Source organism: Candida oxycetoniae (assembly GCF_023343755.2).
Source record: "Candida oxycetoniae strain CBS 10844 chromosome Unknown scaffold8, whole genome shotgun sequence".
In the NCBI taxonomy this organism is placed as follows: Eukaryota; Fungi; Ascomycota; class Pichiomycetes; order Serinales; family Debaryomycetaceae; genus Lodderomyces; species Lodderomyces oxycetoniae.
The window spans coordinates 143085-167886 of record NW_026055361.1 but is presented as its reverse complement, the minus strand read 5'-3'; the positions used below and the strand labels follow the sequence as shown (position 1 = coordinate 167886).

The following is a 24802-nucleotide window of genomic DNA, read 5'->3' as shown; positions in this document are numbered from 1 at the left end:
TGAATTGGGAAAATGAAAATATTACAATTTATCCGCTCCGAGTTAAGACATGATTTTCAAGGTGTGAGTTGTCAACCTAGATCATCAGACCGAGTCACTATCGAGTCACTATCGAGTCACTATCGAGCAAAGCGAGATAGTCTTGCTAGATCATCAGAGTAAGTCACTATCTCGCATTACTTCCTAGTGTTGCTACTATGCTGTGCTCCACTAGCTCGCTTCCCTCACCACTATTTTTCCAAACTGTAATAGTATGAGATCAAGCCCAAGCCATAACATCAAGCACACCAATCTTTTCTCCTACCAGAAACATAGAGTCTCAAATTACGACTTATTAAAATAAGTTGTAAATGCTATACCAAATCTGTATGTATTTTCTAGCACGTTGACACCTATTATCTTCCAACGGGATAATTTATAGTAACGCAATTTGGTTATTAGCAAATATTTTTCCTCTCTTGGGTCTCTCGGCCGAATGTCTATCTCATCGTGTATCATGGTAACTGTCACGTGACTTTAGAAAAGAAGTTTTACTGGTGTTACTTTAGTGACTTAAAATACCAATTTAACCATCGAGAGGTTTTTACGTGACGAGCTCTTAAACCAAGCACCTCAATTCACAGAATGCTTCATCTTTTTTGGCTCCTTTTTTCCCCTTTTATTAATCCTAAGTGAACAATTGGTGGAACAGATGTTTTTTTTTTTCCTTTGAAAAAAAAAAAAAAAAAAAAATTGAATTTTCTGCTTTTCCATAGTATATATCTGGTTTTGATTCTAAGCATCACTGGAAAGAACCTTTCTTTCCTACAACATCTTTTCTTTCCCGCGATGGTGCTTTTCTTTGAAACGAAACAGGACTTTAATTTTGACTTTGAAACAACAAGTTTAGCTTACTTGAACAGGTATCCTAATCCATATGCCAAACATGTATTATCGGCAGATACACTTGATTATCAAATTGACTCTCATGGCCAGCTATGTACAACGAGACTCATTGTGAAAACGGGTCGATTGCCGAAATTTATTAGACCATTTTTGGGCGTTTCCAATGTCAATTCTTGGATTCTTGAGAAGTTGGTGATAAATCCAAAAACAAATACATTGCATTCATATACCAGCAACATCGACCATAGGAGATTCATCAAAGTTGAAGAGTATTTGAAATATAAGGGAGATCCAGTAAGCGGGAGCACGACTCTTGAAGCCAAAGTGAAATTTTCGTCAAATTTTTTTGGCTTGAAACTGAAGATTGAGGAATGGAGCCATAGTCGATTTTCTACTAATATCCAGAATTCAAGAGATGGTTTACATTATGTGATGACCAAATTGAAACAGAGAAATAAGGCTGTTTGACTACCCACTGCTCACTGCTCACTATCGAGGAACGAGATTGTGAGACTCAGATAGTGAGTCCCCAGACTATAGGTACCCACTACTTACTGCTCACTATCGAGGAACAAGATTGTGAGACTCAGATAGTGAGTCTCAGATAGTGAGTCTGAGACTATTAGTTGGTAATTGTATGTAGTTAAGATGAAATTGACGAAATTGACGATACTTTTTTGGACCTGGTGAAGCAGCTATTAGTGGAGCAGTATGTAGTGTTTCCCAGGCCTATGTAGCTAGTAAGTTTGCTCCACTATCTCGCTCCGCTCGATAGTGTCGGGAGTGTCGCTCGATGGTGCTAAAAGCTCGTGTGCTCCACTATCTCGATAGTGTCGCTGTCGCTGCTGGTGCGACATTTTTTTTCCTCTTGATAAGGGTTGAATTTCAAACGACATTATCCTTTGTACCTCGACATTTTTATACCCACAGTTAAGCCTGATCTGATAAGGGTTAAAAAGAGACAGCGTTATTAGAGCATTTTCGTAACCTGGCTATTTTAGGAAACTACAAAAATCAAATTGTTTGGTTATCTTTAACTAGACAACTTTAGCTTGCCTTTAAAAAAAAACCCAAAGATTTCCTTGTTTTTTGATTAATCTTAATAACTATTACTTATAATGAGCAACTCAAATGTATTGTTTGATTCACCACAGATTAGAAGAAAATCTAGTACAACCAATGCATACATGGTTTCGTCTAAAACCAAAAGCAAAGGTCACAAGACGAAAATAACACCAAAGTCTACCCCAGCCAATTCTACTTCGACGTCTCCGAGACCGGAACCAATAATGATCAAGAGGAGAAACTCCTCATTTGCAAATTCTTCTTCGCCCTGGTTTAGAAGAAACTCCTTTTTATCACCAACAATGATCCAAGACGAGAATTTCAACGTTTACGAGTCAAATAGCGGCATATACTCCTCATCAGATGATGGGGATTCGCGTATTTCAAATTATTCAATCATCTCATTACGCGAATGTCAGGGTTTTTTGTTTAATCAGGATTTGTTTGCCACACCCTACCAGCAGGTTCGATCACAGGCAAACGAAAAGAGACTCCGCTCAAGTTTTAGTAGAAATTTGGGTACAGAAGGTAAAAAAACGTGTAGTGGGACAAGAAACAGAAATAGAAGCAGACGCCATACAAGTTATCACTCGCAGAGACCACGTTTTGGTGGAAGAAATACTGCTTTGGGGTTGGATAGTGCTATAAATGACGAGGAAAATGAAGAGATGCATGATGCGGCACAAGAACTTTTAGAAGAACCAAAGGGATTAGGTATTGGTAATGAGCTCGATAACGGTATGGTGGATGAAGAAGTTGTGGAAAATGAAGACGATTTTGATGACGATGAAGAGGAGGAAGAGGAAGAAGAGGAAGAAGAGGAAGAAGAGGAAGAAGAGGAGGACTACAGAGAAATGCATGCTTATGGTGGAGACTTTAATAACAGAAGGTACAAGGTACGAGTCACAGACATTATTATTGACGAAGCAGATAACGACATTTTCCCAACCCTGGAAATATAAGTATTAAAAAAAAAATAGTCTTTGACGTCTACTTTCAAAGTATTTGGTGACCCAGCTGGAAAATTCAAGCCCAAGCATCTTCTCTTTGGACAATAAAACGATGCTATTTGGTGTATACTTTGATTTTAATGTACATAGTAACAATAAGCAAGACTGAAAAGAAGGAGAAGAGAGAAGAAAAAAAAAATATTGAAAAGATATAGCGTAAAGAACTTTTTTGATGAACAAGTAGAATAGAATAGAATAAGCACCACCAAAACGGTAGAAACCTTTCTTAGCTAATGGCCGAAGTCGAAAAGAAACTAGAATCTTTATCACTTGCTTTTTCAAAGCACCAGCAACAAATGAACGACTTGGTTCAGTCTCGCTCACAATTGGAAACTCAATTTCAAGAAAATAAGATAGTCAAGGAAGAATTTAGCTCACTAGATTCAAATAGCAAGATATATAAACTAACAGGTCCCGTTTTGTTACCGCAAGACTTTAGTGAAGCTCAATTAAACGTTGACAAGAGAATTGAATTTATCAACAACGAGATTGATCGAGTTGAGGAGAAAATTGCTAGTGAAGAAAAAGAAGCTGAAAAGATAAGGAATGAAATTGTTGCAATGAAATTACAGGCAGGTCAATGAATTACAAACAGCTCAATGAATTACAGGCAGCTTAATAATCTTTATCCCCTTGTCAACTGGGATTTGATCAAATTCAACAAACTAATTGCCTGGAATCCAACCCATTGTTCGGTATCATTTATCGCATTACCCAATTTTTCAAACTCATCTACTCTCTTGTTTACAAACTCTTTAGTTGTTGTGAAATCTTGAGTAGTATCTCCCAACATAAATAGCTCGCTTTTCACATAAATAGAACAAATAGCAGCTCTTTTCGAATACCATGCAAAGTCATTTGACTCGTCGCCAGCAAAGAACGCCAAATCATCACCTAGATTTAACAACTCTTCAAGGGAGGAGCTTATGTTGTAGGGCACTATCAAATAGCTCAAACCTTGACTCAATTTCCCAATTATCGGCTCATTGTACAATAGTCTCTGAGTTATCAATTTCTTCAATTTTTCACCTTGCGAAAGTTTGGGGTCTATACTTGTACTAGCGAATTTTTCCAATTCTTGACGCTTCAACTTCAAATAGTGGAGCATAAGCTGAAAGGGTAAAGAATGACCCAGCGGTTGGGCTGTCAAGATTGAGATTGATGAATCGGAGTACTTTAAGTCGTGTACCGCTTTAGTTATGGCTCTTGAATCAAATCCATATTGTGGTATATATTCTACTGCTTTTGTAAGGATCTTTGATTCTATTTGATTGTCATTAACTATAGCATTTGAACCTATATGTTGCGATGAATAGTAAAGCCTTATTGGAAGCACTCTAGCAACTCTATTAGATCTCAATATTCTAATCATTACCACTGAATAAACTACTGCTACTACTACAACTACTACCTACCTAACCTACCTATTAGTGCTAATTGGTCAGTGGTTAGTTTTATTTTTTTATTTTTTTTTTTTTTTCACTTTCTCGCGCTCTCTCTTCTTTCCCACCTTCGGCGGTTAACACACCAATGGCCTGATAAATATCGAGAAACAAGAACCAATCAAACAATGCTCGTATGTATTACCCTATTTTGACTTGAAGTTTTTACTAAGGAATGGAAGCTAAACATTTTTTACCCTTTTTTCTTTTTTTGGTTTTGTTATTTTGTAGATTAAACCAATCACAGAAGTAAGGAATCCTCGTCATACTCTTGATGATGACGATTTGAGTAATGCCCAACCTTGCCCATTTCCCGAGATCAGGGTTGTTCTAGATGCATCATCCAATGATTATGATTATATTTTTGTTGTTCCACATACAATGAAAATCTTGCAAACAGAATTGACCAAGAACCATGTTGTTGTCGGTAATATCATTGTTGATTATCATCAACTATACAGTTCTGTCGAGAAGGAGAGCGCTACTACATACGATGAAGATGAGCAGTTATATGAGGCAATGAAGCATGAAAGTTTAAAGTCTAGATTTCCTCCTAAACTTGAGCTCCCTATTTACCTAACCAAGGGGGTCCTCTCCATTGTTGTCCCGCATTTCGAAAATGTTATAATCTACAACTTATTGGCCAGGCAAGTAGTTAAACATCTTGATTTGAACAAAGAGTGGATTTTGCTTGCGCCGTCAAACTTGAACAATAACCAAACCATTAATAAACTACAATTGTATGCCGATAATGCCAACCCCGTGATAAACAATGTTCCATTGTTAAGGCCACCACATGTGATTACTGGTTTCTGTGCTGCCCTTTTATCTCAATTGAACATTGTTGAAGCACCTCTTGCCACGGCATTAGTTCTAGATTCCGAAGGTCCGTTAGGGTTTGAAAAGTCGGATAATGATGCAATTGTTGATACCGCAACTGTTTTAAGTTCACTTTTCAATATAAAAAATGGGGAGGAGTATGTGAAAAATGTCAGTTTGAAAGTGAGGAAACTCAACGGATACTCCAATCTAGGAATGTACATATAAAACAGATTCTCTGTAAATGTAAAAAGAAATTTGGGTTTCCCTTTTTTTTTTTTTTTTTAACTTGATGAGTTTCTCATGGATAAGAAACAATTCCACAACACACTGATTGACGAACTAAACGGGACTTGAAAGTTTCTAGGTACGATTAAAAAATTGAAAAATTGGACAGGAAACCAAACTGAATAGTTTATTATCAAGGTTTTCAAATATATCCTGCTCAACTTGAGCTTGGTATCTTCCCACGTTCCATTTTCCAACACAATAGTACCATAAGTGAAGAAGCAAAACAATGACACTGGTGAAAAGCACAACTGGTCAGTGAGTACTTTTCTCAAGACTTCAATAAATTTAGGATCCTTGGAATAAATTTGTAGAAACTTGTACCACAAACATTGGACAAACCCCATTATGAAGCCCCAACACATGAAACCTGCTAATCTATCAAATTGGAAGTATGTGAGAGGAATTGGTGGTGTGGGTGTAAAGTCTTGTTCTTCTTCCAAATCCCTGATTTCTTCGTTTTCTCGTCCCAAGTAGTCTATGAATCTATCTAGTCCTTCTTCATCAATGCTGGCGCTATCGTCAAAGTCTCTAGCGATCATCTGGTTTAGATTTCCGTTTGCACCACCACCACCACCAAGCATCCAGGGATCGGTGGTTGAGTCTCTTAGATTAAACGATATCAAAGGTTGATCCAGTCGATAAGAAAGAATCAGCTGCGCCAAGCTCTCGGATATACCGTATAAGACCAAATTTGTAATAATTATAGTAACTAGCGAACTTTTCATGTACAAATTGGTATACTTGGTTGTGAGCTTATAAAGGAATATCCCCAAGATTAGAATAATGATGAAATTTAGAACGGGAATATTGTAACATCGCATACAGTTGATGAGTCGTATTGCGGGGCTCCTCCTATTAGAAGAGCGTAAATAAGGTTCATCTTCATCCGTGGTATCTAACGAAATCGGCATCACTTGGCAACTAGAAACAGAGACTCCTGTTTAAGGAAAGCTCTCCAAGGAAAGCTCTCCAAGAGGAAGCTGATTTATATCCAAAGGGTTAACCGCTGTTACTAACTTCGCTTGGTAGCGTACCATTTCTCTTGCCAATCAAAAGTTTGAAAAAAAAAAAAACCAGCGAGTGAGTGAATGGGTAAGGGAAAGTTGTATTTGGAGAAGAGGTTAAAGGAGTCTCTAGGCAAAGTTCTAATTAGAAAGAGGTTAAAGAAGGGTTATTTAACAAATTTGTCATGTCATATACGGCCACGAATACACCGGTAAGAGCGCTTCCGCTTGATAGCGATTATGAGAGAATTGATGGGGATCCATATTTTGGTAGGGTAGTGTCATATTTCAGGCCCTCTGATTATTTGAATTGGGCGATTTCAACAGCTATATTTCCAGCAGGTTTAAAATTATGGGAGAGAATTGAACCTTCGGGAGGGAGTGGACTGAAACCGCTTCGTATAAATGGCACGACATATAGGGCTGCAGTTGCTATGGGGTTAGTAGGGGGATTTTTTTTGGCATATGTGAGATCGAGTCAAAGATTTCTTGGATGGAGAGAAAATGCTAGTGAAGTTAAGAGAGATAGGTTTGAAATGAAGAAATTGTTGAGTGAGGGGAAGTTGCCATTTCATGAAGACAAAAGTGCATTGGACGATAGAAATAAGGATGTTGCTAATAGAAATTCACAGTATAGTAGTTCTTTTTTATTCATATTGCCTTGGTTTAATCTAGCTTACCATCCATACCATCAGGTTAATTTAGAAAAATATTACATTGATAGACCCGGTGAAGAAGAATGGGGGTTTAAATTGAAACCACTTGATGAAATATACCAAAAGAACACATGAGTGATACTATCGAGCGACACTATCGAGCGACACTAGCGAGCGACACTATCGAGTGACACTATTGAGCGACACTATCGAGCGACACTATCGAGCAGAGCGAGATAGTGGAGCACAACACTTACTAGCAACACCTACTAGCAACACTTACTAGCAGCACTGACGGGTTAGGACACTAGCTCGCTTTGCTCGCTAGTGGAGCAGAGTCGGTGGCAGCTACTAAGTGTTGCTCCACTATCTCGCTTTGCTCGATAGTGTCGCTTATTCCGGCTCAGCTTGAAACTTGGGCATCGCAACAATATCACGTAAAAGCTAAACAGAGAAACAATATAAAACTGAGTCTTGGTATTTAGGCTGATCATATCTTGATAAATAAAACAAGCTAATCACTTGTCTCTTTACTTGTCTCTACTATCGAACGACACTATCGAGTGACACTATCGAGCGACACTATCGAGCAAAGCGAGATAGTGGAGCACAACACTTACTAGCAACACTTTTTAGCAGAGCGAGCTAGTGGAGCAGCGCTGACGGGTTTGGACACTAGCTCGCTTTGCTCGCTAGTGGAGCAGAGTCGGTGGCAGCTACAGAGTGTTGCTCCGCTCAATAGTGTCGAAATTCATCTATTTCTAAGAATTGTTTTTCTTCTAATTAGGTGCAAATTTTCAAACTACCAGTTTAGCTATCAAGCACATTATCTGCCATCTATAAATGATCCACTATCTCGCTTCGCTCAATAGTGGGGCAGCACTGACTACATTGGTATGACCTACTAGTTGCCGGAAAACCCCTTTTTCTTTTCTTTTCATCTTCTTTTCGACACCCCCTAAGGATTATTCCTTTTACTCTCTTTGTCCATTTATTTGCTCGAGTGTGTCGGTCGACACTATGACACTATCGAGCAGAGCGAGATAGTGGAGCATACTGTCACCGACACTGACTACATCGACACTAGCAACACTATCTCGCTCTGCTCAATAGTATTCCTCGATAGTAAAGCACACTATCACCGACACTGACCGATACTATCGAGCATAGCGAGATAGTGGAGCACACTGTCACCGACACTGACTACACCGACAATGACCGATACTATCGACACTTCCAAATGCAATTGTTCTTTTAAAGATGACCTCATTCATCAACGGGCAAGTGCAATAATTTGTCCTTGTTCTACTATCGAGCAATACTATTGAGTCGAGCGAGATAGGGTTGCTAGTGTCGATGTAGTTAGTACTGCTCCACTATCTCGCTCTCGGTAGTGTTGCTATTAAGTGCTGCTCCACCTTCTCGCTTCGCTCGATAGTGTCGATAGTGTTGCTATTACGGCTGCACCACTATCTTGCTTCGCTCTATAGTGTCGCTCGATAGTGTCTACAAGATGGTACTCAATTATCTCGCTCCGCTCGATAGTGTTAAGAGCTAGAGCTAGTGGTACTCCACTATCTCGCTTCGCTTGATAGTGTCGCTCGATAGTGTTGATAGCATCTTCCTTTTCGTGTATAACAAAACAAAATATAAACATTTCAAAAATCTTTTTTCTCTTAAATCAATTGATCTTTTAAGGTTATAAAGAGATAAGAGTAACGAGGTATAGGGTGAAAGCATTGAGAAGTTAAGGTTGTTTTCAAAGGACTTTTCTGGTTTGAAGCATTTGGTATGGCTGAGGAAATAGATCCAACGACTCTACCGTTAGAGGAGAGGTTGGCTCATAAAGTATGGAAAGTTAGATTAGGCGCTTATGAGGAACTTTCTAAACAATTTCAATTGTCACAAAGTGAACAAGAAGCTCTGTCCATCATACAGTCGTTAGACTTGGTTAAAAAAATCCTACTAGATACTAATGTGGTTGCTCAGGAAACTGCTTATAAGGTGTTTATTGACTATTTGACGTATGGTGGCAATGCACAACTAGTTTCGCGGCTCGTGAAGAATCAAGATATCGTACATGCAATCTGTGAAAAGGGATTGTCATCGTCACGAAAGGGAACAAAAGATAATGCTATTGAAAGCATTTTGCTCATGGTTGAACTCTTGCCTGATCCGTCGCCAATTGTCGAGGAAATGATTCCTTCTCTTGGTAACAAACTACCAAAATTGGTTGCTGGTTGTACTACTTGTTTAACCGCTATATACGAAAACTTTGGCTGCAAAGTGGTTCCTCCAAAACTTATTATTGGTTCATTGGCCAAGTTGTTTGCCCATGCTGATAAAAACGTTAGATTGGAAGCAACAAAATTGACCGTAGAGTTGTACAAATGGATGGGCGACTCTTTATCAAATATTTTGTTTTCAGATTTAAAACCAGTCCAGCAAAAGGATTTAACTGCAAGTTTTGAAATTGTAAAAGGAGAGAAACCAGAGCAAAAAAGGTTGACAAGGGCACAAAAAGCAGAAATTGTAAAACAAGAAGAAGCCAAAAGGGCTGCTGCTGCTGCTGCTGCTGCTAATAACGATAATAATAACAATGACGAAGACGTTGATATGAATGAATTAGAAGCTTCAGAAGCATCTAATTATGATCCTTTGGAATTTGTCGACCCGGTAGAAGTATTGGACAAATTACCTAATAATTTCAGAGAAAGAATATCCTCTACAAAGTGGAAAGATAGGGTCGAAGTTCTTGAAGAAGTCTTGGCTATTTTGGAGAAAGCTCCCAAATTGGTCACCACCGATGATTATGCGCCAGTTTTGCGTATTTTTGCCAAAAATATGAAAGATGCCAATATACAAGTGGTCCAATTAGCTGCCACTTGTGCCAATCTTATAGCAATAGGATTAGGCTCGCATTTTTCTAAATATCAATCAATTTTACTAGGACCAGTCATTGAAAGAACAAAGGAGAAAAAACCTTCAGTGGCAAATGCATTGGATACGCTCCTTGATACGATGTTTTCTATTTCTGGCTTGGGCTCAATTCTAGACGAGACTGTTGAAGGGATGAAGTTGAAAGTACCCCAGAATAAAATTGCTTGCGCCAATTTCCTTCAAAGATGCTTGGCAAGAACCACTGTTGCTCCAAAATCGTCAGAAGTAGACTCTATAATCGAAGCGGGAGTCAAGTTACTTAGCGATTCTCAGGAACCTATTAGGCAAGCAGCTACTGAATTGATTGGCACCCTAATGAAGATCACGGGAGAGCGTCAATTGACCAAACTGCTCGAAAATGTGGATGATAATAGAAAGGCTAAAATAATGAAGTTTTATGAAACCGTTAATGTGAAATGCACAGCAACAGCACCAGCAGTAGCAGTAGCAAGGAATCAAAAACAGGCACGCGAAGGAGCGGCAAAGAAAGTACCTTCTAGAACCGCTTCTTCTGCCAACGAACTTAGCTCTTCTGCAAGCTCTTCTACAATACCAGCAAAACGTGGTGCTGCATCGCCCGCTAAACGGGTAGATGATTCAAAAGTCAGTAATTTGGGAAAAGGTCTTACTGCAAGATCGTTAGCAAAGCCAACAATTCCATCTTTACGACCTCCTCAAAGCAGGCATACGCCACCAGTATCGGCAACCTACACAAATTCGCCGCCACAACCATTTGATGGAACTGCTTTTGGTGGTAATAACAATAATAATAATAGTAATAATAATAATAATAATAGTAATAACAACAATAATAATAACAATAATAACAAACAAAGAGAGGAGATTGAACAATTAAAGCTGGAGATTAAAGCGACGCAACAAAAACACCAAGAAGATCAAAACTTAATAAAGCAGTTGGAAGCTCTTAATGAAAGTTTGAAAGAGGAAATCATTTCTTTGAAATCACGATTAGAATCTGAAAACAGGAGCCATTCAATCACCATAAATCATAAAGAAACCCAGTTGAATAATTTGAGAATAGAGTTGGAGAAGGCAAACTATAAGATCAAAAACTTGGAACAAGAAAACGAAATTTCAAAGTTGCAGCAGTCCAATAAACTGTTCCATAGTAATGGTGCTAGTTCCAGGTTTGTTTCATCAGGAGGAGTTTCCAAATTCAATCCACCAGATATAAACTCGGGAGTTAAGCGTTTATCAATAGGTGGAGAAGAACAGCAAATTAGGGGAGAAAATTCCAATTTTGCAAACATTGCACCAAACAGCTACCACAGGCCATTGTACAATACTTCTGTTTCCACTAATACCACTACCTCTACCAATGCAATGGATGTGGACTCGGGAGACGATTGGAAGAGAGCTGCCGAAGTGACCTCACAATTGAAAGCAAGGATTGAGAGAATGAAGGCACGAGCTAGAACTCCTCTTAATGTGGAGTAGTAGTGGAGCAACAAATAGTAGCAAAACTATTCTGCGAAACTAGGAAGCGAAGCGAGCTAGTGTTATAACAAGCTAGTCGGTACTGCTCAATAGTGTTATAAAAAGGTACAAAGTGTTGCGCCACTATCTCGCTCTGCTCGATAGTGCCAAAGCAAGGAAAACAAAAGAATGAATAGCTATATATAGTAGGTAAGGCTGAATCTCATCACAAGTCATATACCACTAGGCTCTGTATCTGATTGCGCGTAAATAAAAAAAAAAATAAAAAAAAAAACCCTAACTGGGAATTTTTCACTTAGTATCACCACTATTTCTTTATACATACTCTCTGCCAACTTGCACCCTTCGTTACCTCGATGTCCTCTAGATTGAGAATTTTAGTTCCTGTGAAAAGAGTGATAGATTATGCTATTAAGCCGAGAATAAACAAAGCGCAAACAGGAATAGAGACCAAAGGTGTTAAGTTCAGTATTAATCCATTTTGCGATATTGCATTAGAGGAGTCGATTCGGATTAGAGAGAAAACTCCTGAAGCTGTCGAAAGCATCCATGCTGTATCTATTGGACCTTTGAAGGCACAAGACATTTTGAGAGTTGCTTTGGCCAAAGGTGCAGACACATCAACTTTAGTTGAAACTAAAGAAGAAGAAATAGTTGAACCATTACAAGTAGCTAAGCTTTTACAAAAAGTAGTTGAAAAAAAAAATTCGAATCTTGTTGTATTAGGCAAACAAGCCATTGATGATGACTCAAACCAGACAGGGCAGATGCTTGCAGGGTTATTAAACTGGCCACAAGCTACAAATGCATCTAAAGTTGAAGTTGAGGGTGACGAAGTATATGTCACTAGAGAAATTGATGGTGGTGGTGAAGTATTGAAAGCTAAATTGCCAATGGTCATCACGGTTGATTTGAGGTTGAACGAACCAAGGTACGCAAGTTTGCAGAATATAATGAAGGCAAAGAAAAAGCCATTGGAAAAAATTAAGCCACAAGACTTGGGTGTTGATCAAATCGATAGCAGGTTGGAGATTTTGAAGGTGGAAGAACCACCTGCAAGACATGCTGGTGTTAGAGTGGAAAATGTTGATCAATTAGTTGCAAAGTTGAAAGAACTTAAGGTCATTTAAATGTAGAGGTAAAAAAAAAAAGAATCACACGAGTCAATACTTGTTGCATTTCTTGCACCAAATATGATCTTGAATTGGTGGCGGTTCTTTGTGTTTTCCCAGTACTTTTCATGGTCCTGTGTTTCTTGAATAGGAGGAATTTGGTTGAAAAATAAAAATCCGATTCCGCTCCGCTTTCGCTCATCATTTTTTTTTCTCTTCTTCCTCCCCACGCTGTAATAATGACAACGAGCTTAGCGGCATCGTTGGGTTTTGTAGCCAAGGCAATTGAGTCTCATGGTTTTCCTAGTTGCTTGACACCCTTGGTTGTTGGGGTTAGTGGACCCCAAGGCTCGGGAAAGACTTATTTGACTTGTCAATTGACCAATCAATTACGTTGGAATTACCCCGAGTTGAACATTATTCAATTCCTGATTGATGATTTTTATCTAACACAAACAGACCAAGCCGTATTGACAGAGAAGGCTAAGAAAGAAGGTAATAAGTTATTGCAGGGAAGAGGATTACCGGGAACTCATGATTTGCCCTACTTGCTGCGGGTGCTTATACAATTGGTGGAAAATTACAAGACTAGATGGCTTCCAGTTCGCATACCTTGCTATGACAAGGCGGCTCACAAAGGTTTAGGCGATAGACTGGCCGAGAAGTGCCAATTGGTTGAAAAGCCAGCAGATGTGATTATATGTGAAGGATGGTTTAACGGATATATGTCACTATCTCCAGACCAAACACGTCTTAGATATTTGACGTCTCCTGTAGACGGTTTACTACAAAAACACAAACTATTTGAAATACAAGATATTAATGAGAAACTCAAATCGTATATCCCCATTTGGAAAATGTTTGAGTATTTCATTATTATCCATACAGATACGATTGATAACGTTTACAAATGGAGACTCGAACAGGAACATACATTGATCAGTGAAAAGGGCGAGGGAATGACCGATCTACAAGTAATAGAGTTTATCGATCGATACATGCCCTTATATATCCTTTACTATGACAAACTATGCACCAATGGTTTAGATTCTGCTAAATGTTTAGTGGTATCGGTTGATGCTAACAGAAATTTGTTATCAACAAGAGAAAAAAAATAAAGGTTGAAAGCGCGAAAGTGAAAAATTTCAACCCAACTAAACAATCTTCTTGTAGTTGAAAGTCGAGGGTTTCGGTTTCGTAATGTCAGAACAAGAGGAACTTACTGCAGGTATGTATGGCAAATATCCAATATGCTTTTTTTTTGAAATATCTACTTACTAACTTTTTGATTTTTCTTGACTCTCTTTGATCTTAATTTTTCTTTTTTTGTTTAGATGAGATTGCGTTATATGATAGGCAGATTAGATTATGGGGAATGGCGACTCAATTGCGTCTTCGCTCAACAAAGATTCTTGTGGTGAATTTAGGAGCAGTTGGTACAGAGTGTGTGAAGAATTTGGTATTAGGTGGCTTAAACTCAATTGAAATCTTGGACGATACAGTGGTAAAAGATGTCGATTTTGCTTCTCAGTTCTTTTTACCAAAGGACGACTCCATTATAGGACAATTGAAATTACCACTTGTTGAAGATAATATAAAACGGTTGAATCCAAAAGTGAACTTGACAATAAATGTGTCTCTGGTCGATGAGAGTATAGTCAATAAGGACTATTTAAAACAGTTTGATTTAATTGTCGGTACCGACTTATTAAAGCAACAGATTGTCAAACTAAACAGCTCAACTAGAGAGTTAAATTTACCTTTCTATGTCAGTGGAATGCACGGAATGTTTGGATACATCTTTGCAGATTTGATAGAACACGTTGCAGTAGCAGAATGGGGCGAAAGTTCAATACCGCGCAAGGCCAATATAGAGTTAGCAAGAAATAAGACAATTATTGATGTAAAAAACAATCCACAAAAAAAGGTTGATTTATTAACAATTCAAGATGTATATTCCCCAATTGAGACTATATTCAAGTCAAAACATGTATCAAAAACACTTACAAAGAGACAATCCAAAAAGTGCGGTCCATTACCACTAATCTTTGCCTTGTTTAATATACCAGCACCTTCAAATCCGGAAGACACAATTGATATTGATCTCCTTAAACATGAAGCTATCGAAGCTTGCAAAGACTTGAACCTCGAACCAAGTTGCATTACAGACGAGTATCTTCAGCTATTCAGCAGACAAGCATACACGGAATATTCACCCACGGCCGCTATATTGAGTGGAACTCTTGCTCAGGATATCATCCAGTTTCTCGGCAAGAAAGACAGTCCTATAAATAATGTGTTGATACTCGATGGAACAACATCAAGGATGCCAATATACCAAATGTAGCACTATTAAAACAGATGCCTTTTTTTTTTCTTCTTCTTCTTCTTCTTCTTCTTCTTCTTCTTCATCGTCATCGTCATCTTCACTTATTTGGCGTACTTGTTCTAGCCTTCCTTTTTTTCAAATATGATGTGTCTTTGAGGAATTTAAAAGCTCCATGGAGTCTTCTCTCCAAAGTCGCATTTGAGGCTTCTACCTCCTCTATATCATCCGTTAGCTGTTTTTTTCTCTTTTTAAACTCAAGGGTTTTGTTTTCTTGCTCTTGTTCGATTCCATCGTACTTTTCGCAAAGACGCTTTAACTCCGATTCAACTTCTTCTTGCTCCTTTTTCGAGTCTGATATTGAAGTGAGGGTGTTTTGGTATTCTTTGTAAGCAAAATTTTTTTCATCATTTTTTGATTGAATACGTGCAATAAGTGTCTTTATTTGTGTTTGGAGTTCCCATATTCTCAACTGATTTCGTACAAACTTTTTTGCGTCGGCATCATCTACATTGGATTCATAATTTCTCAAAACAGTTTCCTTCTCTTTGGTTTCATTCTTTAGCTGCTCTATTTGCTCTTGTTTCTTTGTAATCCATTTGTTTCCGCTATTAATTCGCTGACGTGAATGATCCAAATCGTCAAACAACTTGGATACAGTTATCCTCATTTCTCTTTCCCTCCGTCCAACTCTATTTCCCACCTCTGGTGTCTCAAACTCTTCATACGACTTCAACTCTTGCTGAGCTCTGCTTAATCTCAAATAGTTAGAGTTTAATTGCAATAGAGTTTTATGTGTCAACACAGTGCTTTCTCTTTCCATTTGACCAGATATGCCAATCAATTCATTATAGTCATTTTTCAAAGGATTGTTCATGTAGTCCAGCTGTAACCTCTTAAGTTCGTAGTATGATGGAATTGCAGCTTCCTCCTGAGGAGCAGCGTTCAGGCCGTATGGGGTGTAATGAAAATGTGCTTCGGTAAGCAAAGATCGCTCTACGTCAATTGGCGTATACTTTTGAATAGATGGTAATGGCGGCAATGGCCAAGCTGGAAAGTCGGATTTGTCTTTGTTAAATAAATGGTTGAAGAAATTGGGTGCCAAATACTTGAGTTTTTGATTGTATATCGGAAACACATCTGGAGGTATATTCCCAATGTAGTCTCTGAGACAAACGATTGAAGAGATGAGTTTGTATAAATAGCCTGGAGTGTTTTTGTCATCTTGGTAGACTAGTGTTATTTGTTCAACCGTTTTCAATGGGATTAGTCGTATTGTCACAGCAGGTTTCTCTTCTTCACTAGTTCGATTCTGTGATTTAAGCAATTGATAAAAATCGGAATTTGTATCGACATTGCCGTCTATTACAATCAAAATGTCAAATTTGGTGTTTTCAAAACTTTCCCTATCTCTTTGTATATCTCCATCCGTCGGTAGGAGATGAATTATGGTTGGGAAATTATAACCACCACCACCACCACTGCCAGCTGATTTCTTTGTTGTATTTGGCGCCGTGTTGCTCCCATTAATACCATTTCCCTTATTTGCCTTCTTTGAACCTCTTTGGATATTATTTCCCACATATCTTTTGACACACTTGTTCCCCCCACAAATCATTAGTAACGACTCAAGAAGATCAAATAATTTGATATTGTTTGACGAAACCAACCCGACATTTTTCACTTGAAAACTCTCGCTTGCAATAATGGTGTTTACCAAGTCCTTTAAAACATTGAATTTACCGCTTGTATCGGCTAATTTCGCCGGCATATCTTTGACAACTAAATTCTTTGGCATATAATGGCTAATTAGCAAATAAGGATGAGTATTGACGAGCATGCAATTTTCAATACAAGTCTCTAAGGATTTGACTAGAAGCTCCTTATGGTCATTTGTTTCGCAATATTTCAATATATCCGGATAATGTAACGATATTATCTGGTCTGTTAACTCCTTTTGATACTCATACATTGGAGTACCCAATTGATAATCTCCACTAAAATTAGATTCACTCAAATCTAATTCTATTATCGGAGGCTCGGGCGTGCTATCTAGTATCTTCAATAAATTCATCTCAACAAAAGTCTACCAACTACCAAACAAACGCGCGCTCCCCCCACCTTTGAAAACTCAAACACCAATGAATCCAATGAAGAATGAAAAGGTTGAAAAATAGTCAATGGGGTTTTTTTTTTTTTGTTTTTTTTCTTTGGCTAGTTGGCTTTCTGCTTGGTGAAGAGTATTGAAAAAAATGCCCTAACAAAACATTGTTTGATTTTATTCTTGGAGGGGGGCCGCTGCTGCACATTCTTTAATGGACCTTAGGGATATACCGGTTGTTAATGATGCTCAAATACCAAAGGGAGATGTACTAGTTCGAGAAGAGCTTAAAAGATTGGGTCAACCTGTCTTTGTCAATGGCGAGGGTGAAACGGAACGACGAGAAAGGTTAATGAGATTCAAGAGAGTGGGTGAAAAAGGGGGTGAAAAAGAGGGTAAGCAAGACGAGGTGGATGAAGAGGGTGAGGGTGAAGAGGATGAGGGTGGGGGTGAGGGTGAGGGTGAAGAGGGTGAGGACGACGACGACGAGCAGTATTATACCCCAGGTTTACAAGAGCTATACAATGTTCGACTAGAGATACTACAAAGCTCCTTAAACAAAGCTTCGAGTCGACTCCAACTACAAAGACAATTTGTTCGAGACAATTTTGAGTTTACTACGATTTTGCAAAAAAGGCGAGCTATAAACTCAAACTTGTCACAAATAGAATTGCAGGGCTCTCAAGTTATCCCAGAAAACACTAGAGCAATATCCAGTGTAAAGTTTTCCAACAATATGGACTTGATTGCATGTGGATCATGGGACGGGTCTATTCACGTTTTAAGCAGTACAGACTTGAACCCAGTGGCGAAATTGGCATTGTGCCATTTGGAAAAAGTGGCATCTCTAGATTGGAAGCCAGCTTCATCTGAAAATCTTTTAATTTCAGGAGGCAACGAGGGAACTATAAACTTGTGGGACATTGTCGCAGATAAAACATTGACACCTCTGGCGTTAATCAAAGGTGCTCACACTGATCGTATCACTAGCGTAAAGTTTCACCCTTTGAATAATTTAGCCATCTCTACATCATTTGATCAAACTTGGAAACTTTGGGACATTGCTCGTCAAGTAGAACTATATCAACAAGAAGGTCATTCAAAAGGTGTTTTTTCTGGAGCAATACACCCGGATGGATCATTGTTTCTCTCCGGTGGTCTTGATGGAATAATTTATGTCTGGGACCTACGATCTGGAAGATCTTTGATGCCACTACAAAAGCATATGCAAGGTGTGTACGGTTTGGACTGGTCGCCTAATGGCTATGAGTTTGCAAGCGGTTCAGGTGACTGTTCTGTGAAAATATGGGATATGAGAAAGCTAGATCGGTCAGGAGATGAATTATATACTATACCTGCTCATACAAAGTTGGTCAGTGATGTCAGATTTTTCAGAGACTACAATTCCGCTGCCAATGGATCTTTTCTTATTAGTAGTTCTTATGACGGTTGTGTCAACGTATGGTCTGCTGATAGCTGGATAAAAGTAAATTCGCTAAATGGTCATACTGATAAGGTGATGTCTTGTGATGTTGGATGTATTGATGATAAAGTTACCGTGGTTAGTAGTGGTTGGGATCGAAGTGTTAAGCTTTGGAGCTACTTGTAAAGTAAAGTAATCATCAATCCAACGCGAGCGTTTGTAGCTTTGTTATCAAACACGACATTTTATTCAGGTATTTTGGTGCAGGGACATTATTATTGTTATTATTCTTCTTCTTCTTCTTCTTCTTCTGTTTCTTCATCATCATCATCATTGCCTTCTTCTCTGATATGATTGAAATCGTCAAAACGGCTCTTGATCGTGATTTGACCGATATGTGCCTTTTCATGAAGCCAACAATGATATCAAGATCCCATTCACGTAAATATTGCAACTGGAGTTTTTTATCTAAACTAAAATCGTCATGATTGTTAGTGAGTATGCATTCCCAGTACACTTGATGTACTTTATTCTCCACTCGATTATGGCTATGTTTATTTGGATTGGTAATTATCGAAATATTCGATGGTATGGCACTATTTTCATTCTCTTGTTTCTCTCGACTCTTGGTATATGACAAGATATGATCCAGCAAGTCTTCTTGAGACATGTGCACTATTCTCTCCTCCCATTCCATCAACATATTTTCGATTTCAGCAATTATCTGTGAGCTGGAATAAGATTTACTATTGAGTAATATATATAACCCTAGTGTCTGCTTGTTTATCCGCACCCCACTAAACGCTACGTATCCAATCTGTCTCTTGGTTCTTAACATATAGCTGGAATCTTGGCTTAGAAGATACGCCAAAAACTCAACGACAGCAGTAGTATACTTGTCAATCCGTTGGCACATTTGTATATAATAGTAAACAGCGTTATTATCCTCATTATTGTCACTCATTGTCACTACATCATTTCTTCCTGGTTTCAACAAAATACTTGCTGGTCGTCGTTCAAAAATGTTCCGTTGCAAATAGATTCTTTGGTGTGAAGTTATACTATTGATGGTCTGTGATATCTTCATTGCATTTGCTTCAGACATGCTTGAAATGAAAATAAAACTGCGCTTGCATCCAATGTTGATCTCATTACAAATATCCTTGGTATCGTCTTTAGTGATCAACTCCAATGCCTCAAATCTTTCTTCTATATCCACAACCCCTTCCTCTAAAAACATCGTGGATCCAGCAATCATCTTCTTATTGATATCACCATTCTGTAAATTGTCATATGATCGCCTCACTTCAAATACACATCTTGAAAATTCCTTATAGTTGGGGTTAAACCTGGAGATTAGCTCTTTAACCCTTTTCACAAAATCCAGCAAAAACTCACCAAACCCAGCCTCAAGACCCAGGACTTCAAATGTTAATGATGGCCTGAATAAATAATTTGCAAAAATTCCCCACGAAAAGAATGCAAATTCACCGTGATAAAATTCTGTATTCAAGATGCGACCTATATGCTCGGCAATTATTTCCATTGCAACTGAACTTCTGGTTATATCTTGATAATTGCTCAAAGATATCAGAAATGATACGGTTATTTTTGCTGTATTTGTTTTCGAGTGCCAGATTTCATTGTGCTCCGAGTAGTCAATGAGCTTTGGAGTTGTATCTTGTGTGAATTCCGGATACGCTTTTACTGCAGTGACTGAATCTTTAATCATCGCATCCAATTCTTGCGATGTGTAATTCACGTATTTGTTATCTAGTAGGAAGGAATAAAGAGGGAAGATCATAGTAACCAGGGCGCTAGTCAGTTCAAAAATCACATATTCAAAGTTGTAAAAGGGGTCTTTGCAAAATGCACTTTGTGGGATTTTCCTTCCCAAATCTAAGGTATAGTAGTCATCATCATCAGCTAAAAATATGGTATGAATATTGCTTGTGTTAAAAATCTCACTTGTCTTGGTCAAAAACAATTGTGCACCACCCTTTGAATACTTAAAAGAGTCCCCAATTAATAAATCATCAACATCAGCAACACCACCACCACCACCACCACCACCACTTTGTATTGATTGTGAGTAGTTACAAACTTCTTCTGCTGCTGAGCTGTTGGGTGAATTGAAGTATGCTTGAAATTTAAAAACTCGAGAATATTCACATAACATGCGTTCAATGTAGTCCTCATCCTTGTTTAGCAATTGCTCAATAAAGTTTGCGATTATGTTGATAAACAAATTTGAGCTGAACTTTTTCCTATAATCCACATCAATAAGCAAAACCTTATTCCCATACGATAACGATTGGGTGAAAACATACATTGATTCAATAATCTGTAGATTGTATTTAAGAAAATAAAATAATGAATTTAGCGACTCGTCTCCCAATAATGAGCACCAAACGTTTTCAAAAAATGTATCTTGAAAACAATAAATGGGAAATATAAACCTTGCTTTTCTTTGACCTTGTTGTCTTATCCAAAGCGTTTGATTAGCAGACTCTTGCGGGAAAATTTCATTACCAAAACCAAACTCAGTCGACAACAACTCACTCGAGCGGAGACTTTTCGACAGGGTACGGCTACTACTACTTCTGGATCCAATCAGTAGACTATCCTTTTTATGGCTTTTCATTGAATGTCGCATAATTCGTCTTTCACTTGGAATACTTGTAAAATTGGCAATTGCCATTTTCTGCAATTGGTTAAGTGACAATGAGCTTTTTAAAACCAAAACCATATTCTCGGAAACGTAATTCTCGTTAAAATATCGTAACATTTCCAGTCTCACCTTTTTTGAGCTTAATGTCTGTTTATTCCCCGTTGCAAACCTGTGAAACGGGTGTTGTTCATTACTCAATAACCTCATTCCATGGTACAAGATCTTTTCGTTATTAGTTATGTTTCCCCAGTGTTCTTCATCAACACTGTTCACCTCCAAGTTCATCAACCGTTCATTAAAACTAAGCGACTTGAAAAATGAGCTAAATATCTTGATCAAATATGTCAAACCAAACTCTCCTTCGATAGAAGTATCAGTTAAAGGTACTTCAAAGTAAAAACAAGTTTGGTTAGCCATAGTATACGCATTTGAAGAGCCCGCCATTATGTTTAGTTTCGACCAAAACTCATTGGGTGATGGGTACTCGTCAGTACCTAAAAACATTACATGTTCACAAAAATGAGCCAAACCAGGCAATTCGTCAGGGTCAGAATGAGATCCAGACCCCACGCATACTGATGCTGCAAAAGTTGGAGCTTGCGGATCTGATATAAGAAGCGTTTTTAATCCATTATTGAGCTTAATGTACTTTATCGACTTTTGTAAATCACATAATGGCTTTTTGAAACTTGTTTGAAGTTCAATGGCTGAAAAAAAATACATTTCTTAAAGGGGCGTTCAAAGAGGAGGTGGATGGAACCAAAAGGCGAGAAAGAACAACATATTATATGAATTGAAACTCATCCAATCCATATGACTGAGTTTTCTTGTTACAAATTGTATCTACTATAGAGACTAAACTCCTCATCTTTTAGTAGTAAATGGGTTATCTTAAAACCTATGGTGGCTTTATATTGGTTTCACATTGGTTTTATTTCATAGAATCTAGTAGTTAAGTTACCAAATTGAGGAACGACAATCTTTATTAGAATGCAGTTGGTAGCGCGTATTTATACAAAATTCGAAAGGCTGGGCTAGGCTAGGCTGGGCTATTTGCCCCCATTAAAAATGTAGGCTAGTGTTATTAACCTTTTTATTCTTGAAGGTAAGTGGTTATATCTATTTGCACTGAAATTAAGGAAGGGAAGGGGAAGTTGTATGTTTAACAGGTGACATTAAGTTTACAAAAGTTTTGCACAGAATTTGGAAAAAAAAAACCAGAAAAAAGCAGGGGAATCTATATATGAAATAGGCAGTTTTCACAAAATCTGGACTGATAGACAAGGTGGGAAGCTACAAACAAAAGAAACCAACAGCTGAATCAACAGCTGCAAATAAATCAACAACTGCAAATAAATGAATGGTTGTAAATAAATCAACGGTTGCCAATAAATGAATGGTTGCAGATGAACCCCTAACGGTTGCAAATAAATAAATGGTTGCAAATAAGTCAATGGCTGCAAATAAATTTCAGTGGTTGCAAATTAACACCGTTTGTTTTCCTTACTATAAATAAAAATAAAAAAAAAACTCTAGACATTATACTCTCTAACAATGATATTTCCACTCAGCTTATAGACGACTTGGGAGAATTACTTGTTTCTAATAGACAATAAAAGCATAATAAATAGAAAAAGTAACCCCCTTTTTTCCCGACACTAGGGAGCAAAGCGAGCAAAGCTAGTAGAGACTAGTGAAGCTAGCAGAGACTAGTGAAGCTACTCTGAGATATCAGGGTGGAAATGACAAATCAAGAAAATGCCCTATTGCAATCAATCAAAAACATTCTGAAAATAAGCAAAGCTCAACTTGCTACTTTTTACTCCACAAGGTTTCCTATTATTTTATTTGTATAGGGGAAGGAAGCAAGAAGAAGAAAAAAAAAATAAAAAAAAATAAAAAAACGGTCGTGCAAATAAGCTAATGATAAGGTCGTGTATATATCAAGTACATGACCACAACAGCTTATTCCTATTGATTTATTATCAGCAACAACAAAGGCTGAGGGAGGGGGAACCCTCCAATCTGTAATAACATAACCTGTTGTAAGGCTGTAACTTGTTTGAGCTACTCAATTACTCCTCACTCGATGGGGTCTGTCGTAAAACTACAATAATACATCTTTGTAACTTCCCACAACACTACCCCCTTTTTTGCTGGCTTAATTAATAATATCGATAACGAATTGCAAACTATGTATAGAAAAAAGTCGTGTATTGATAACCAGAAAAAAAGAAACTCAAAAGCGATGAAATTTGTGGTTGTTGGATTTTTGTTTGGTTAGCTCTTTGTTTTTCCCTTGGAATCACGTTTTTTTTTGTATTCAAGTAACCAAGTTAACCAGAAGTAATGGGGAACGCATCGACTTCAATCAATCAGTATGTCACCGGTAACGGTGTTAATAACTCGTCTCCGTTTAATAATCTTTCTTATTTGACTCCTCCGGGCTCGTCAAATAGTACAAGCTTGTCGAGTTCTTTATCGACTACAACTCCATCCATATTTGCTTCATCGGCTGTGAATAACCCCCTAGTTTCGTCATCAGTCTCGTGTTTGTCGTCGTCGTCGTCCTCAACATCGTCGTCTTGTACCTCCTCCTCCTCCTCCTCCTCCTCATCATCATCAAGCTATTCCTTTCACACACCCAGATTGAGATACTACTTATCCAAATCATTTGATATCGAAGATGATTTAGAGTTTTGTCCCGAAGTGTCTAACGATAGTCATCACAGTAGTCCTCCAATGAAGAAGTTCAATCCATATACCGCCACTGTGTTTTCACCAAATCAGGAGATTTCCCTGTTTGCTTACAGCCATAGTAACCACAGTAGTATAAACAGTAACACATCCCCAAGAGTGATCACTCCAAGAATCAAAAAACCGTTAGAGATTGTAAATCCTCAAACTAAGATGAGAATCGGTTCACCAGCAGCTTCTAAGCCTGAAAGCTAGAGGGAAATAATGCGTGCGTCTGTATCTGTGAGTGTTTAAGAGGAGGAGGAGGGGAACGTTTGTAACTTTTTTTGTTTAAGTGGTGTGCTTTTTATGTTATAATAAGTAAATTATATTTCTATTTTAGTGATTGGTGTTTAAAGTTTGGGTTATTTATTGATTGTTCATAGGGTGTTATTGTCTGTCTCTTTGATAGAGGTTTTGAGTGTGGCATTTTGAGATCAACTTGAGTGTGGTTTTTTTTATTATGTATACGATGGTTTTTAGTGATGTTGGTTGGTTTAGGTGATGTTGTAAGAATAATGAGTGGTGGGATAAACAAACTTTTATGTTAGAGGTTTTTTTAGACAATGTAAAATTTATATGTATATGTGAATATATATATATATATGTTTGAAGTAATAAAAGTGTCTCTGGTCAGTAATGCTCGATAGTGTCGCAGGTTGTAGTCGCCTTGCAGAGGGCAAACGTGTGACAAGTTTAATGCTACTCCATCGAATTTTCAAATCTTATTCAATTGATCTATTGCTGCGAAAACCTTTTCAAAGCCCTTTTGCGCCTAATATTTTATATCAAGGAGATCTGGTAAAATTTTGTAAACCAGGATTAACTAAACATCCAATTGACAACCCCCCCCTCCAAATAGC

General features: G+C 37.9%; 13 protein-coding genes and 1 pseudogene across 14 annotated transcripts; 10 read left to right on the top strand and 4 right to left on the bottom strand. All coding sequences in view use genetic code 12, as the record gives it.

The window, feature by feature from the left end:
* Positions 1-828: 828 nt before the first annotated feature.
* On the top strand, positions 829-1353 carry KGF56_000239 (uncharacterized protein; the record flags this gene model as incomplete). Its single annotated transcript, XM_049323595.1, has 1 exon — positions 829-1353. The coding sequence occupies one exon, from the start codon at positions 829-831 to the stop codon at positions 1351-1353; it is 525 nt and encodes a 174-aa protein (XP_049182691.1).
* Positions 1354-2003: 650 nt separating this feature from the next.
* Positions 2004-2912, top strand: KGF56_000238 (uncharacterized protein; the record flags this gene model as incomplete). The annotated part of the gene is made up of 1 exon (XM_049323584.1): positions 2004-2912. The coding sequence occupies one exon, from the start codon at positions 2004-2006 to the stop codon at positions 2910-2912; it is 909 nt and encodes a 302-aa protein (XP_049182690.1).
* A 281-nt stretch (positions 2913-3193) lies between these two features.
* On the top strand, positions 3194-3544 carry YKE2 (tubulin-binding prefolding complex subunit; the record flags this gene model as incomplete). Its single annotated transcript, XM_049323573.1, has 1 exon — positions 3194-3544. One exon carries the CDS (start codon positions 3194-3196, stop codon positions 3542-3544), a length of 351 nt encoding a protein of 116 aa, XP_049182689.1.
* Positions 3545-3585: 41 nt separating this feature from the next.
* KGF56_000236 (ubiquinone biosynthesis protein) lies at positions 3586-4332 on the bottom strand (the record flags this gene model as incomplete). The annotated part of the gene is made up of 1 exon (XM_049323562.1): positions 3586-4332. The coding sequence occupies one exon, from the start codon at positions 4330-4332 to the stop codon at positions 3586-3588; it is 747 nt and encodes a 248-aa protein (XP_049182688.1).
* A 198-nt stretch (positions 4333-4530) lies between these two features.
* KGF56_000235 (uncharacterized protein) lies at positions 4531-5449 on the top strand (the record flags this gene model as incomplete). Its single annotated transcript, XM_049323551.1, has 2 exons — positions 4531-4536; positions 4634-5449. 2 exons carry the CDS (start codon positions 4531-4533, stop codon positions 5447-5449), a joined length of 822 nt encoding a protein of 273 aa, XP_049182687.1.
* A 56-nt stretch (positions 5450-5505) lies between these two features.
* Positions 5506-6237, bottom strand: KGF56_000234 (uncharacterized protein; the record flags this gene model as incomplete). The annotated part of the gene is made up of 1 exon (XM_049323540.1): positions 5506-6237. The coding sequence occupies one exon, from the start codon at positions 6235-6237 to the stop codon at positions 5506-5508; it is 732 nt and encodes a 243-aa protein (XP_049182686.1).
* A 464-nt stretch (positions 6238-6701) lies between these two features.
* On the top strand, positions 6702-7307 carry NUO1 (Nuo1p; the record flags this gene model as incomplete). Its single annotated transcript, XM_049323529.1, has 1 exon — positions 6702-7307. One exon carries the CDS (start codon positions 6702-6704, stop codon positions 7305-7307), a length of 606 nt encoding a protein of 201 aa, XP_049182685.1.
* Positions 7308-8963: 1656 nt separating this feature from the next.
* On the top strand, positions 8964-11570 carry KGF56_000232 (uncharacterized protein; the record flags this gene model as incomplete). The annotated part of the gene is made up of 1 exon (XM_049323518.1): positions 8964-11570. One exon carries the CDS (start codon positions 8964-8966, stop codon positions 11568-11570), a length of 2607 nt encoding a protein of 868 aa, XP_049182684.1.
* A 356-nt stretch (positions 11571-11926) lies between these two features.
* KGF56_000231 (uncharacterized protein) lies at positions 11927-12700 on the top strand (the record flags this gene model as incomplete). The annotated part of the gene is made up of 1 exon (XM_049323507.1): positions 11927-12700. One exon carries the CDS (start codon positions 11927-11929, stop codon positions 12698-12700), a length of 774 nt encoding a protein of 257 aa, XP_049182683.1.
* A 221-nt stretch (positions 12701-12921) lies between these two features.
* On the top strand, positions 12922-15029 carry KGF56_000230 (putative ATP-dependent kinase; the record flags this gene model as incomplete). The annotated part of the gene is made up of 2 exons (XM_049323496.1): positions 12922-13723; positions 14017-15029. 2 exons carry the CDS (start codon positions 12922-12924, stop codon positions 15027-15029), a joined length of 1815 nt encoding a protein of 604 aa, XP_049182682.1.
* Positions 15030-15108: 79 nt separating this feature from the next.
* On the bottom strand, positions 15109-17082 carry KGF56_000229 (uncharacterized protein; the record flags this gene model as incomplete). The annotated part of the gene is made up of 1 exon (XM_049323484.1): positions 15109-17082. One exon carries the CDS (start codon positions 17080-17082, stop codon positions 15109-15111), a length of 1974 nt encoding a protein of 657 aa, XP_049182681.1.
* Positions 17083-17158: 76 nt separating this feature from the next.
* KGF56_000228 lies at positions 17159-18718 on the top strand (annotated as a pseudogene). Its single transcript has 2 exons — positions 17159-17184; positions 17335-18718. Coding segments are annotated over exons 1-2 (1410 nt in total).
* A 13-nt stretch (positions 18719-18731) lies between these two features.
* Positions 18732-21926, bottom strand: AXL1 (Axl1p; the record flags this gene model as incomplete). The annotated part of the gene is made up of 1 exon (XM_049323463.1): positions 18732-21926. The coding sequence occupies one exon, from the start codon at positions 21924-21926 to the stop codon at positions 18732-18734; it is 3195 nt and encodes a 1064-aa protein (XP_049182680.1).
* A 1626-nt stretch (positions 21927-23552) lies between these two features.
* Positions 23553-24155, top strand: KGF56_000226 (uncharacterized protein; the record flags this gene model as incomplete). Its single annotated transcript, XM_049323452.1, has 1 exon — positions 23553-24155. One exon carries the CDS (start codon positions 23553-23555, stop codon positions 24153-24155), a length of 603 nt encoding a protein of 200 aa, XP_049182679.1.
* Between the last annotated feature and the right edge of the window lie 647 nt (positions 24156-24802).